Here is a 16,080-nt window from a genome sequence, read left to right on the forward strand (position 1 = left end):
CTGCTCATGGCTGTCCCACCAGGCGCCATATGTGGGCTCCTGGGCAGAGAGTGGGAGATCAAAATTCATCCCTGGGTTTCACCCAAGCACAATGCCACTTTTAAAAATAAGGAGCGAGTCAGAGAACTGGCCAGGAGACTCTACAGAAAAAGAATCCTAAACTTGACACTAACCAAAATTCTCAGATAATGCCTCACCTAACATTCCCAAGAACAATGAAGCTCTCAATACCCCGGCTGAAAAAGTAATAAAAAGACCCATAAGCCTTTGGAGGGAAATCTTTATCTTACATCTTGTTTTCATGTATTTGTTATCTTGAGAACTTTCTTCAAAACACATGTCCCACAAGAACATTACCTCTTCCCTCAGATTATAGACTCTTGGTGACAAGAAGTCAGGAGAACCATTTCTCTCCTCTCCTCTCCCAGCACAGCTGCCCTGCTCCTCAGGGCTTCTGACACCCTCAGGCTTGAGTTTTCACAGTTCGTGTCTTGCACAGTAATAAACAGCCGTGTCCTCAGACCTCAGACTGCTCAGCTCCATGTAGGCGATGTTTGTGAAGGTGTCTGCAGCCAGTGTGACTCTGCCCTGGAACTTCTGTGCATACTTGTCCACCATCTTTGCTGTCAATCCGTCTATCCACTCAAGCCCTTGTTGAGGGGCCAGTCACCCCCAGTGCATGTCGTAGTCGCTGAAGGTGTATCCAGAAGCCATGCAGGAGACCTTCACTGATGCCCCAGGCTTCCTCAGCTCAGCCCCGACCGCACCAGCTGCACCTGGGAGTGCACACCCGTGGACCGGAGACAGACGTGGATGGGATTCCCTGGACTGTCCCTACTTCCCTCCTCAACCCAGGCACTGGGGACCCTCTAACCTATCACCGCTGTCCGCAGGAAGGGGATTCCCCAGCTCCAGTCCGTGCTGAGGGCTGCGCCCCCAGGGCATCTGTAGAGGAGGGGATGTGGTTGTAGGTGGTGTTCTCAGAGCACAGACCTCTGCGTATTTATCCCAGTCCAGCTCATCTCATTTGCACGTTCGTGAAGTAGGGTATTTATTTCAGAAGACGACTCATCTGGAAAGACCATGGATGACACAAAAGCGGTACAAGTCTGGGAGGCGGAGGTCCGTGTCCTCGTCCTTGTTGGAGGATGTGATCTCCTGCCACGTCCCTGACGTCTGTGCTCGCAGAGCTCGTGCACGAGCACCAGCCCCACAGGACACGGTCCTCATCATGAATCAGCCTGTGAAAGACACAGAGACCCCAGCATTGTATTCTGAGCTTTGAGTCCTGGGATGACCGTGTTCCCAAAATGTTCTCATGAATGCACGAAAGCAGGCTGTTCTTCTCAAAATAAAGAAGCGCTAAGGAACCTCCTCTGAACTGTGATTTCCGTTGCCCTGAGTTAAGTAAAGTCTCCAAATAGATCAGGATGGTTAAGGGCACCATCGTAGGACTGGCCAGCTTCTATTAAATTCATTTAAAAAAGAATGACCCTGAACCTGAGAGGAAACTCCGCCTCCGCTCCCTCTGCCCCTGCTCCTGAGCTGGAGCCCTGAGCTGGGTGGGTCGTGAGCGCCCCCTCCAGGCAGGTCCCAGTCCTACAGTGGACGGTCCGGCCTGGACTAAAAGACACTGACCTCTCAGAGCTGCTCGCTGGGAATTAGTAGCTTTTCTCTGACTTCAACGTTTCTAGTACTCCATGTGATTCTGATATCATGTCTAGAAAGAGCAAACTGTCCCTTCTAAACCCACATGTGCTGCTCGGAGACGGCAAGCAAGAATTTTATGAAACAACCAGCGAGCTGCTTCCCTGAAGCTGCCACACACACTTGAGAGAGTCTGCTACACCCATGGTGAGGCCAGAGACTGAGGGCGCTTCAGAGGAGCTTGCTCTCTCTTTCAGGGTCTTCTGGTTCAACCTCCCATCGCGGAGTAGCCACACAGTATCATGGGGATCCAAAGCCCACTGAACGTGCACTGTTAACAAACACACACACACAGTGACTGATAGTTGCAAAAATAGCCCCAAGTTTATCTTCTTCCCCATCTGGCACATAAGTAGCATTGCCTCTATGAACGCAAGGCCTGAATGTGTGACTTGGGTTGATTAAAAAAAAAAAAAAACAAAAGGCAACATAATTAAAGCAGAGATGAGAAAGCATGCAGGTTGGGTTTGCATGTTCTCCCAGCAGGAACCCTCCAGATGCCACAGTGAGAAGGTCTAAGTTTTTTTGTTTTGTTTTGTTTTGTTTTGTTTGTTTGTTTTTAATGAAGGATAATTGCTTTACAGAACTTTGTTGTTTTTTGTCAAAACCTTGACATGACTCAGACATAGATATACGTATAACCATTCCCTTTTGAAACTCCCTCCCATCTCCCACCGCATCCCACCCCTCAGGATTGATACAGAGCCCCTGTTGGAGTTTCCTGAGCTATAGAGCAAATTCCCGTTGGCTGTCTATTTAACATACGGTGATGTAAGCTTCCATGTTAATCGTTCCATACATCACCCTCTCCTCCCCCTCCCCATGTCCATAAATCTATTCTCTACATCTGTTTCTCCACTGCTGTCCTGTAAATAAATTCTTCAGTACCACTTTTCTAGATTTAAGTTTTTAATGAAGATGGTTACATTCAGGGCTGATGCTCACATAATTCCAGCACCAAACTGACTCTGGATTTGCAGGAAGGGTTACATTAGCCATGTAGTCCCAGGACCTCTCCAGTCTCAGAGGACACAGCCAAGAGATCCCAAGGCAGGATCACAGAGGTCATTGGATGGGTACTTTCTTCAGCAACAGAAGCAGCTGATGATGCAGAAACAGGGGATTTGGAAAAGCAAGTTTGGTGGGTCAGAGCCATTGTGGACCAAGGTCTGTGATGTCTTGTACTCCTCCCCTTCTTGAGTGGACAAGTGGTCCCAGGGTTGATATACTCCCAGAGTTGGATCGGTCACCTTGAATAGTTTGTCTGATAGAGTGAGATGGATGTATCTTAAGAAAATGCTATTGATCTGAGAATTAAAGTTCATTTCAAAATACATGTTACAACACAATATTATCAAATGTTAAAAATTCTACTGCTGCTGCTGCTCCTAAGTCACTTCAGTTGTGTCTGACTCTGTGGAACCCCATAGATGGCAGCCCACCAGGCTCCTCCATCCCTGGTATTCTCCAGGCAAGAACACTGGAGTGGGGTGCCATTTCCTTCTCTAATGCGTGAAAGTGAAATCAGTCAGTCATGTCGGACTCTTTGCAACCCCATGGACTTAGGCCTACCAGGCTCCTCTGTCCACGGGATTTTCCAGGTGAGAGTACTAGAGTGGGTTGCTATTGCCTTCTCCAAAATTCTCCTGAATACTTATCAAATATTTTATTTGCTTTATGATTTATAAATCAGAGTGTGTTCATCTAGGAGACAGAGAGAATCACAAGGAGATGTCCAGAATGAAACCAAATGAGGAGGTGGTCATATAAGCAAATGAGGAGGTGGTCAAGGAAGTTACTACCAAAGGTGCATTGCTCAGGCAATGTCCCTTCCTGTCAGGGACAGCAGGGGTGTATCAGACTTATTACAGACGAGTGCTGTCCACTCCTGGTAGAGGTTGAAACTGTAACTAAGTTAGGTGTCAAGTCCTGGTAGAGAAACTCCATTTTGTGCCTGTAATGTCTGGAAATACTAATCAGATAATGTTCATGTGACTGGATTTTAAAAAGTCTAAAGTCAATTCACTTAAATATGAGAAAAGTCAGATAAAATTTAAAGACAAGATTTAATTAATCAAGACTATTAAGAATGTCATCTTTAAATGTGAATGACTAAAGCATTTCCTTGAAAGCTATGGATAAGATAAACAAAGCTCCATATGAAGCTCTGTGTGAAGAAAGCAAACAAAACCTTTATTCTGATATGACATGAAGAGTTCTAGTTTCTGGTGGATCATGTTAAGAAGCTCAGAACTCATCTGATCCATCCATGAAACAAGTGAAAAGCTGAGAAAATGGAAAGTCAATGACCACCAAAAACCACCAAAGGTCTGTTATAGGGTCTGCTTATGGTGTAAAACAAACACCACTACCTGAGTAACAATGGGAACAATGGGAATTTAATTCTTCCAGTTCTAAAGTCTGGCAAGTCCTAGGTTGACAGAAGGGATGCAGCTGAGGACTACAGGTTCAGGGTCTTTCTTCTCAGGTGACGCTGGCCAACTGGGCCCCCACTGTGACATCATTTTGCCTTGCAGGCTCTCACACCCTGACTTGTGAGGACAGGAACAGTCCCCTGAGTCTCCCAAAGGCCCTCAGGGTCAGTTTTCTATCATGGTGGAAATTAGGTCCTGGCTTCGGCTCATATTCTCTAGGTAAAGAGATCCTTGGTTTTGTCAAGTTGGACAAAGTGAAAGTGAAAGTGAAGTCGCTCAGTCGTGTCCGACTCTTTGCGACCCCATGGACTGTAGCCTACCAGGCTTCTCCGTCCATGGGATTTTCCAGGCAAGAATACTGGAGTGGGTTGCCACTGATGCTCAACTGCTTGTCCAATTTGGACAAACCTGTTATGATTTCTCCCAAGCAAACCACCTTCTTCAGTGGAACGTGGATAGGCTGAGACTTTTTCAGATTCTGTTTCCGTTTTCATTTTCCACTATGTCTTTAAGTCATTTCTCTCTGTCCCATGTTTTATTATGAGGAACCAGGAGAGGTGGGAGGAGATCACGATGGTGGTGTAGAGGGTGTGAGCTCACCTCATCCCACACATACAACAAAAAGTACATGTACATGTGGAACAATTCTCAGAGCATGGACAGAAAGATGATAGAAGAGATCATACAACAAAAACTGCAGGACAGACCATGATACAACCAGGTAGGATGAAGGAAAAAGGGAGATGGAGAGGGAGCTGAATGGGAAGGAGCTGTGAAGGAGGAAATGTTCCCTCACCTGGGTACCCCCTTCACTGGCTCATGGGGGTCATTCTGGACAGACAGAGAGCTCCAGAGTCTTGAGGGGAGAGTCTGGGAGCTGGGCTGTGGTTCCAACAGGGTAAAGAGAGACCAGCACAAAGGAGCACTGAGAGGTCATTGCACAGCCCACCTTGGGACACCCCTGCTGGTGTGCGCTGGGCTTTGGTGTTGAAACTTTCAGTTCTGCAGACAGACCCATAGCGAGGACGGGGATTGGCTGTACAGTCAGACCAGTGAGTGACCTACCTTCACAGGTAGGAAGGCCAGAGGTCCCCAAGCAGCCGGAGGAAGTAAACTCCAAGTGGCAGATTTTTTTCCCCTTCTCTACAAAAAATTAAAGCAGCTTCTTTTAGTTTTGTCTTGACAATACCTGTTTCTGCCTGAACTTAACATTCCTCAAACCTTGAGCTATCCAATGCTTTTTTCTTATAGAAATGTTTTTCTTAAGCTATGTTAATGAAACTGTGTATTTGCATTGGAATCTGCCTTTTGTCAAATTGGTTTTACCTAAGGCTAACTTTTTTTTTTTTCTTTTCTCAAACTTTGGACTAATAATGGATGGACAAACCAGTTCAGTTCAATTCACTCACTCAGTCATGTCTGACGCTTTATGACCCTGTGGACTGCAGCACACCAGGCTTCCCTGTCCATCACCAACTCCCAGAGCTTGCTTAAACTAATGTCCATCGAGTCAGTGATGCTATCCTACCACCTCATCCTCTGTTGTCCCCTTCTCCTCCTGCATTTAATCTTTCCCAGCATCAGGGTCTTTTCCAGTGAGTGAGTTCTTCACATCACGTGGCCAAAGTGTATGAGCTTCAGCTTTAGCATCAGTCCTTCCAATGATATTCAGGACTGATGTCATTTATGATTGCCTGGTTTCATCTTCTTGCAGTCCAAGGAACTCTCAAAAAAAAATAAGAAAGAAAGAAAGAAAGAAAAGCAGAAAGCAGAATTCATGTCAGTTGTTTATGGCCGAGGATGACACGCCTTGTGCCATCCTATCTCAGAAATGCGTGTTGTGGGGGAGGGGCCTGGAGACACTCGCTCAGCCTCAAGGTGTTTCTCTTATCTGATTGGAAGTTTACTAATAAGGGATAGAAACAGTATGGACCTAACAGAAGCAGAAGGTATTAAGAAGAGATGGCAAGAATACACAGAAGAACTATACAGAAATCTCAGTGACCCAGATAACCACGATGGTGTGATCACTCACCTAGAGCCAGACATCCTGGAGTCAGAAGTCAAGTGTGCCTTAAGAAGCATCACTAGGAAAAGAGCTAGTAGAGGTGATAGAATTCCAGCTGAGCTCTTTCAAATCCTAAAAGATGATGCTGTGAAAGTGCTGCATTCTATATGCCAGCAAATTTGAAAACTTGGCAGTGTCCATGGGACTGGAAAAGGTTAGTTTTCATTCCAATACCAAAGAAAGGCAATGCCAAAGAATGCTCAAACTACTGCACAACTGCACTCATCTCACACGCTAGCAAAGCAATGCTCAAAATTCTCCAAACAAAGCTATGTCAGTGGGTGAACCAAGAACTTCCAGATGTTCAAGCTGGGTTTAGAAAGGGTAAAGGAACCAGAAATCAAATTGTCAACATCCATTGGATTGTAAAAAGCAAGAAAGTTCCAGAAAAATATGCACTCCTGCTTTATTGAAGAAGCCAAACCTTTTGTCTGTCTGGATCACAAGAAACTGGAAAATTCTTCAAGAGATGGGAATACCAGACCACCTTACTTGCTTCCTGAGGAATCTATATCCAGGTCAAGAAGCATCAGTTAGAACCACACATGGAAAAACAGACTGGTTCCAAGTTGGGAAAGGAGTACGTCAATGCTGTATGTTGTCACCCTCCTTATTTAGCTTATACGCAGAGTACATCATGTGAAATGCCAGGCTGAATGGAGCACAGGCTGAAATCAAGACAGCCAGGGAACTATCAATAGCCTTAGATATGCAGATGAAAGACCCTTGTGGCAGAAAGCGAAGAAGAACTAAAAAGCCTATTGATTAAAGTGAAAGAGGACAGTGAAAAAGCTGGCTTAAAACTCAACATTCAGAAAACAAAGATCAAGGCATCAAGTCCCATGACCTCATGGCAAATAGATGGGGAAACGATGGAAACTGTAACAAAGTTTTTTTTCTTGTCCTCCAAAATCACTGCAGATGGTGACTACAGCTATGAAATCAAAGGACACTTACTCCTTGGAAGAAAAGCTCTGACCAACCGAGACAGCATTTTAAAAAGCAGAGACATTTCTTTCCCGACAAAAGTCCATCTAGTCAAAGCTATGGTTTTCAAGTAGTCTGGTATGGATGTCAGAGTTGGACTATAAAGAAAACTGAGTGTCAAAGAGTTGATGATTTTGAACTATCGTGATGGAGAAGCCTCTTGTGAGCCCCTTGGACTGCAAGGAGATCCAACCAGACAATCCAAGGGGAAATCATTCCTGAATATTCAGTGGAAGTACTGATCCTGAAGCTGAAGCGCCCATACTTTGGCCACCTGATGTGAATAACTGACTCTTTGGGAGAGACCCTGATGCTGGGAAAAGCTGAAGGCAGCAGGAGAAGGGGACGACAGAGGATGTGATGGTTGGATGGCATGACCAGCTCGATGGATGTGAGTTTGAGCAAGCTCCAGAAGTTGGTGATGGGACAAGGAAGCCTGGCATGCTGCCGTCCGTGGGGTCACAAAGGGTCAGACATGACTGAGCACCAAACTGAACTGAAACAGACATAAAACGCCTTGCCAAAAAAGAGTGAGAGGGCATTCTTTCTGCCCCCTTTTGATGTCTATGTCAGAAGCTGTCCCTATGTTTTTTATACTTTAATAAATCCCTGTTACACAAAACCTGCAAGGGATCAAGCCTTGTCTCTGGCCCCATATTGAAATGTTCTCCTTTGAAGGTCATGAATCCTGGTGTAGCCCTTGGCTCATGGCAGCAAACTCTCACAAACAATGAGTGGGGCTCGGGTTGAAACTGAGGTATATGCAGGACAGAGTGTGGGCACGAAATAGGAGCCCTGTTGTTGGTCTGCTCATAGAGAGTTATGGCTCTGGCTGCCAGAGTTTGGCAAATTTGTGGGCCTGTTCAGAGAAGCAGGGCTGACATTTGGGCTGATTACAGCTACTCCCAAAAGAGGTGCAGGAAGATGGCTTTAGCACATTACCCAGCCAGCAGGTCAAGAGACTGGGACTATGCATGCCTGCCTGAGGTACCTCTGAGTCAATTACAGGGATTCCTACAATGCATTCAGCCCCTCGGGGAAGTGCCAGCAACAGTGAACTCAGAGGATGCACACACTAGGAGACAGGCAGGATTGCAGAATAACACATCATGGCAGACAGCTCATGGGAAACAGCATGCACTGGTTCCTTTCCCAGAGGGAACACACCACAACGTAGGTCTGGATCTGGGGGATTCTACTCCAAAACTGGAGAGGATACCCTGCCCCCAACAGGGCTATGGCAACCAAAGAGCCAAAAGGATCCCTGTTGAACATCCAGCAAGGCTCTTGTTGCCACAACTTCCTGTCAAAGGGACACACTTTGACAGGAACACACTCCTATCAAAGGAACAAGGGGCAGCGCATCACGAGGAAAGATGTGGAAAGCATCCATAGAAAAACAGCCCTCACACCATAAATATTGGTCTCTCACAATCTATACATGCTCACCTCTTCATAAACGTAACCCTTAGAGATCACAGCAGATAACCATTTGAACTAAATTCACAAGTAAAGTGAAAAAGCAGAGAAACATTTTCCATTTACTATAACTGAGAGAAATCTCTTGAAAGAACGAATGAAGCAGACTCATCCAGTCTACTAGACCCCAAGTTCAAAAAAGTGGTGATAAAAACTCTAAGGGAATTAAGAAAGACTATTGATAAATAATGTGGGTCACTCGTTAGAAACTAGAAAGACAGCCAATCAAAAGTAGACAGCTTAATCACCAAGATAAAAACCGAATCTCAAGGTAGTAAATAGCAAACTAAATCATTCAGAAGATCACATTTGTGATCTGGAAGGTGGAATAATGGAAACCAGCCAATCAAAACAGCAAAAAGATTCCCCCACCCCCAAAGATGAAACAACACGTGAGATATTTGGGATAATGAAAGGCATGCCAACTTATGCATAATGCAATCCCAGATTATGAAGAAAGAGAATAGGAAATTGAAAATGTATTCAAAGAAACTATGACTGAATACTTGGAAAACCTAAAGAAGAAAACATATATCTAGGCACAGGAAGCACAAAGAGTCTTAAATAAATGGAATTCAAACAGACCCACTCCAAGACACATCATAATGAGAAGGACTAAAGTTAAAGATAAAGAGAGGATCCTGACAGCACAGGAGAGAACAGTCAGTTGCCAGGCAACTGACAAGGCTATCAGCTGATTTTTCTATAGAAATTGTGCAGGTCAGAAGGGAGTGAAAGTCAGTGGCCTCTGTCCACAAGATTATTACATAGAAGAGAAAGAGAGATAAAAAACTTTTCAGACAGGCAAAAAATGAAAGAAAAAAATACAGCAGTACTAAAATGTTCATAAATGTTAATTTTTCTGTAAATAAAAAGGAAGCAACAACTTACAGGAAAAAGAAAATCAGAATAGGAAAGGCAAATCCATAAAAGGTTTGAAAAATCTCTTAAATATGACAGTATATATAATTAAAAAATTAGAATATGTGAAAGTGATTATTGAAAGGTCACGCTAACCGCAGGCGGGAAAGCGCCAGCCGGGAAATGCTGACGGAGAAGCCCCCGCCAGAAAGTCCTGGATAAGACATCCACCAATCAACAGCCCGTTGCCAGGCAGAATGATGGACGCGAAGACGCCAAGACTCCGGCCAATCAAAAACTGACACGAGACCGAAAAGTCCAATCAGCACCCTAGAGCCCCCTGCTCGACCCTGGGAGCGATTGCCCAATAAAACCTCTTAACACTCCGGCGCTCTCTTCATCTTGCCCCGGCTTTCTTACATTTGGTGCCTAACGTGGGGCTCGAGGTGAGGGCCCCGGCTCATGCTGTGCAGGCCCCCTCGAGCTCCACCGCTGCGGCCATACGCACCCCAGCCACGGACCAACCTCCCGGACAGCAGACGATGGGGTAAGTCCCTCCGGCTTTGGGTCCCGCCACCCTGGGCGACCACTTCCTAGGGCCAGATAACCGTGCGCACTTATCAGGCCCTCATCCCGCAGCTGTGCCTCCTCCCGGTTCTCAGCTCGTGCCGGAGACGTCCTAATCGGCTGAGTAACCCCCAGTCTCTCTCGAGACCTCCGGCTGCCTCTGTTTGCCCGAGGGCACCCGGACAATAGAGGCTAGCCCCACGTGGTCGCCATGGGGTCGACGGCCTCCAAACCCGAGTCCAATTGGTCTACTCCAATTGGACTGCTAGCCAACCTAAAAAATCTGAGGTTAGCGGGCTATGTCCGGCCAAAACGGCTCACTTTTTTGTGCTCCGAGGCTTGGCCTCAATACCCCCTAGACAATGATTCCCATTGGCTCCCCACAGGGACGCTAGACTTTGATGTCCTCTAGATAATTACTGTCGGAGAACAGGAAAATGGTCCGAGGTCCCCTACGTACAGGCTTTCTGGGCACTGTGCTCCCGCCCTACCCTTTGCACAACCTGCTCCCCAACCCAAATTATGATCACCATGGCTCCTAAATGGCCCGCCTGCCCAAATCCAGACCCCCCTCCCAAAGAATCGCCAGGCCCTGAGTCCTCTGCCTTCTCTATTCCCCCAGAAGACCTGGTCGGCCCCCCGCCCTATGCTCCTCTGACTCCAGCAGCTCCCTCCCCCACTCCCACTCCCCTAGCTGCCCCAACAACACCTCCCCACACTTCCTCAATCGATACATAACGGAGTGAAACTATACACCCCCCTCCTACTCCCATTCTCTATCCTCCATTACCTCCCCTAACACCCTCCCCATCACCAGTCAGCTCACACAAATGGTCCCACGGACAGCCGTCCTGAGAATCTTTTCCCCATGCCCTGGCCCCCCTACTCCCTCTGAGACAAGTAGCTGGAGCCGAGGGCTTGGCACAGGTCCACGTCCCCTTCTCCCTCCAAGACCTGTCTCAAATCGAGGCCAAGCTTGGGTCATTCTCATCCAACCCTACCCATTACATTAAGCAGTTCACCCAACTGACCTGCTCATACGCCTTAACCTGGAAAGATATCTATGTGGTCTTAGGTTCCACCACCACCCCAGAAGAGCGACAAGCCATCTGGATGGCCGCTAAGACCCAGGCCGACCAGAGACACTTCGCTAACCCCTCTCCCGAGCGCCCCCCAGGGTCCCAGGCAGTCCCCAACACAGACCCTAACTGGGACTATCAGGAGACTGGGAGAGGCGAACTCAGGGTCAGATATATGGTAGAGTGCCTCCTGGGTGGCGTGGAAGCCACTTCTAATAAAGTGGTCAACTTCCTCAAGCTGGATGAGATCACCCAGGGCCCTGAAGAAAACCCTGCTATGTTCTTAAATAGGCTGACAGAGGCCCTTATCCAATATACCCTACTGGATCCAGACTCCCCAGATGGAGCAGTCACTCTGGCCAATTGTTTTTATCTCTCAATCCGCCCCCGACATCCTAAAAAAACTGGCCAAGGCTGAGGGCGGCCCTCAGACTCCCATACGAGACCTGGTAAAAAAGGCCTTTAAAGTTTACAATGCCCGGGAAGAGACTGCAGAGGCTAGCCGTAAAGCCAGACTGAGACAAAAGGCCGAACTCCAGGCCAGCCTCCTCAACCAACAAACCCAGGCTCTGGTAGCAGCCCTGTGGCCGGCAACAGGCTCGGGCCCACAAAAACCCCCACCAGGGGCCTGCTTCAAATGCGGCAAAGAGGGACACTGGGCCAAAATGTGTCCTAACCCAAGACCGCCCACAAGGCCCTGCCCAAAGTGCAGGCAACGCGGACACTGGGCAAGTGACTGTCCCTCGGCCTCTCGGGCCCTGACCCCAAGGGGTAAGGGACCAGAGCGACCCAGGATGACTCCGACCCCAGACCCCGCCCTACAACTGCTGACCTTCGATGAAGACTGAAGCCGCCCAGACTCAGGAACACCGATAACCCAAGCCGAGCCCAGGGTAATGCTCCAGGTAGCGGGTAAGTCGATCGACTTCTTGGTTGACACGGGGGCTACCTATTCGGTCCTTCCCTCTTTTGGAGGCACCTTGCGTCCTTCCCGGGTCTTGGTAATGGGAATTGACAGCCAGCCGCCACAGCCTTTAGAGACCAAGCCCTTAAACTGCCAATTAGACAATTGCCTATTCACCCACTCCTTTCTAGTTATTCCCTCCTGTCCGACCCCTCTGCTAGGGAGAGATATTCTAACAAAACTCAAGGCCACACTTCACCTAGCCCCAGGGCCTTTCCTTTCCACAGGCAGATTCCTACTGCTACTCACCAGGTCCTCTAACTCCCAAATAGATCCCCAGGTTTGGGACACCAAGATCCCAACAATTGCCCAACACCAACCCCCAGTCCTCATCCACCTAAAAGACCCCACCTGTTTTCTGGCTCGGGCCCAGTTCCCCCTGTCCCAGCCCAACCTTCAAGGGCTTAAGCCAATCATTGACTGCCTCCTGGGACAGGGCCTACTGGTCCCCACCTCGTCCCCATGTAATAACCCCATCCTTCCGGTCCGTAAGGCCTCAGGAGCCTACCGACTAGTCCAAGACCTCCGGCTTATCAACGAGGCCATTGTCCCTGCACACCCGCTGGTCCCCAACCCCTATACTTTATTGTCCCAAATACCCACGGGCACCACCCACTTCACAGTAATCAATCTCAAAGATGCATTCTTTTCCATCCCAATCCACCCTGACTGTCAATTTCTGTTCGCCTTCACCTGGACTGATCTTGACACCAGACAGGCCACTCAACCCACGTGGACGGTCCTGCCTCAAGGGTTTCGAGATAGCCCTCAATACTTCGGCCAGGCCCTGGCCCGGGACCTGGCCCTCTGCCCTCTTAGCCCTAGTACCCTGCTCCAATATGTAGATGACCTCTTACTATGTAGCCCTTCCAAAGATCTCTCGAAACAGCACACCACAGCTCTCCTTAACTTCCTGGCCTCCAGAGGATACTGGGCCTCACAGTCAAAGGCCCAACTCACCCAGTCCTCAGTTACTTACCTGGGATTACAAATTACCCCCACCTCCAAGGCCCTCACAACCGACCGTTGCCAACTCCTCCGGTCTATCCAGCCTCCAACTAACGGAGACCAAATCCTGTCTTTCCTGGGCCTGGCGGGGTTCTTCCGCCATTGGGTTCCCAACTATACAGCAGCACAGGAAACCCCACAGGGGCCACTCTCCTCACAAGACGAGGTCAGCCGAGCCTTTCTCACGTTACAGTCTGCTCTGACCTCTGCCGCTCCCCCTTCCCTGCCCAAATCCTGTCTTTCCTGGGCCTGGCGGGGTTCTTCCGCCATTGGGTTCCCAACTATGCCTCCCTGGCGAGACCCCTCTCTACAGCGGCACAGGAAACCCCACAGGGGCCACTCTCCTCACAAGACGAGGTCAGCCGAGCCTTCCTCACGTTACAGGCCGCCCTGACATCTGCCGCTCCCCTCTCCCTGCCTAATCCAAACTACCCATATCATCTCTATACTGACGAAAAGGGGGGAATAGCCTTTGGGGCCCCAGTACAGCCGGTGGGCTCTGAGTTGCTGCCTGTCGCCTTCATCTCCAAACAACTAGACCCCACTGCCAGGGGATGGTTCCCCTGCCTACGGGCACTGGCAGCGGCAGCAGCGGTTTACATGGACGCAAAAAATTACTTCAATATCAACCTCTAACCATTTTCTCCCCTCACCGCCTCAGTGACCTCTTGGCTTCCAGATTCCTCTCTGACCTCAGTGACTCCAGACCATACATCGCTCCTGCCTGACCTGCACAACGATCTCTCCTCAAGGAGGGCTCCGGCCCCCCCAGGAAACCCACCAGCTGAGAGGACATCTGCCCGGTCAAGATTGGCAGGTGGACTTCACTCACATGCCCAGACACCGGGCTTATCGTTATCTGCTGGTACTCGTGGACACATTCTCAGGATAGGTCAAGGCCTTCCCCACCTCCTGCGAAACGGCCGCAATAGTATCCGAAACGCTGGTCAAACACATCGTCCCCCGGTTTGGACTCCCTAGCTCCCTCCAATCTGATAACGGACCTGCTTTTGTTTCGCAGATAACCCAGCAGGTAGCTGCAGCCCTCAACATCACCTGGCATCTTCACATCCCGTACTGACCCCAGTCATCGGGTAAGGTAGAACGGGCCAACGGGGTCCTCAAAGCCCACCTCGCCAAGCTCACCTCAGAAGTGCAGCTCTCCTGGGTCCACCTCCTCCCCTTGGTTCTCACCCACATCCGCACAACACCGCACTCAAAGACAGGTTTGACCCCCTTCGAACTGCTGTACAGCAGGCCCTACCTGCTGACCCATCTGCCCCCAAAGAAACCACCTCCCCTGGCCAATTATCTGCCCCTCTTCACCTGCCTGCGTGCCTTACTCAGGGAACACGCAGTTCGGGTCCTGCCACAACCTGGAGAAGGTGACGGCTCCATCAGACCGCTGTCGCCCGGGGACCAGGTGCTACTCAGGACCCTGTCTCCTGGGCCCCTCCAACCTCGTTGGACGGCTCCTTACACAGTAGTCCTGACCACCCCCACTGCAGCCAAGCTCTCAGGCCTCGAACCCTGGTACCACGTGACCAGGCTCAAACGAGCACCCCCCCCCCCCCCGCCCCCCAGCCTTCCAGAAAGAGATCCAGGCTTAGACTCAGGTCAAAAGGCTTCACCAGGACACACATACCAGTCCTCTCTAACGGGGCCCACAAAACTAAAAATCTCCTGGACCCCCTTCCCACCTGCGGCCAAAGAATGACAGGTACCCTCCTATTGCTTGTTCTCCTCAGTCAGACCTACGGGGGATTTGATGACCCGGCTAAGGCGAGGCAAATCCTGGCCAGGCAAATGGGAAAGCCTTGCAACTGCGCCGGGGGGACTCTCTCCCAATATCCCGAGGGAAGGGTCAGGCACGTCCAATCAGTCAACTGCGGGGACAAAATGGCTTACAACTTTATAGGGTCGGGATACGAGTCTTCCTCAAATGGATACTCACACATTGGAAAAGCCAATTCATGGCAATGCGTTAACGCCATCCAGACCCCAGAACCCCTGCCCCCAGGTCAGCTCAAGAACTGCTCTTGCTTAGAATACCAGGAAACTCTCCACTCTCTATGCTACCTTAAAGAACAGGCACGCCAAAGCAGGGGCCCAAAAAATAAGACTTATTGGACTGCAACACAAACAGGACACTTCCCGGGTACATTGGGCCCAGGCCCTTCCTCACCTGCGTGCCCAAATAAGGCAGGTAAAGAGGTCTGCTGGAACCTAAAGGCACCCATACACGTCTCAGACGGAGGAGGGGTCCAGGATATGGCACGAAGGGAACAAGCCCAACAAAGACTCCAAGAAGTAATGGACCATTACTTTCCAAAAGTCCATTGCCATCCCCTGGCCCTGCCTGATCGGCGGAGCCCTCTACAACTAGACCCAGCAACTACAAACTTAATACAGCTAACATGGAACACCCTAAATCAGTCCAGCCCCGAGTGGGCCCAAGATTGCTGGATATGCCTAGCCATAGGAACTCCTCGCCCGCTAGCCGTGCCGGCCAACCTCTCCCAACCAGTCAACACCTCTGTAGACCCAGCAGCATGTAAAGTGACACCACCCTTGCGGGTACAACCGATAGAAGCCTCAATAGGATACTGCCTAAGAGGCCAAATAACAGACAATGAGACAGCTCTAGACGTGGGGGTGGGAGACTTTGCCAGCTGCACCACAATACAGAACATCACCACCTCAATATGCGCCCCTCATCCCCTGGTCTTTGTCTGTGGAGGAAACCTGGCCTATACTTTCCTCCCTACAAACTGGACTGGAACCTGCATACTCACAGTCCTGCTCCCAGACATTGACCTGATATCAGGAAAAGAACCAGTCCCCATACCCACTCTAGACCATGTGGCCGGGAGAAAAAAGCGAGCTGTCCAAATGGTACCCCTGCTAGTGGGACTGGGCTTATCC

At 49.4% G+C, this 16,080-nt stretch overlaps 1 gene segment (V, D, J or C); it reads right to left on the reverse strand.

The window, feature by feature from the left end:
* Positions 1-666: 666 nt before the first annotated feature.
* LOC133068081 (immunoglobulin heavy variable 4-38-2-like) overlaps positions 667-16,080 on the reverse strand; it is a 47,486-nt gene continuing 32,072 nt past the window's right edge. The window contains 2 exon segments of the V gene segment in view: positions 667-776; positions 10,155-10,264. Of these exon segments, the coding sequence occupies positions 667-776; positions 10,155-10,264 (220 nt within the window).

This window comes from Dama dama, chromosome 13 (genome assembly GCF_033118175.1).
Source record: "Dama dama isolate Ldn47 chromosome 13, ASM3311817v1, whole genome shotgun sequence".
Classification (NCBI taxonomy): domain Eukaryota; kingdom Metazoa; phylum Chordata; class Mammalia; order Artiodactyla; family Cervidae; genus Dama; species Dama dama.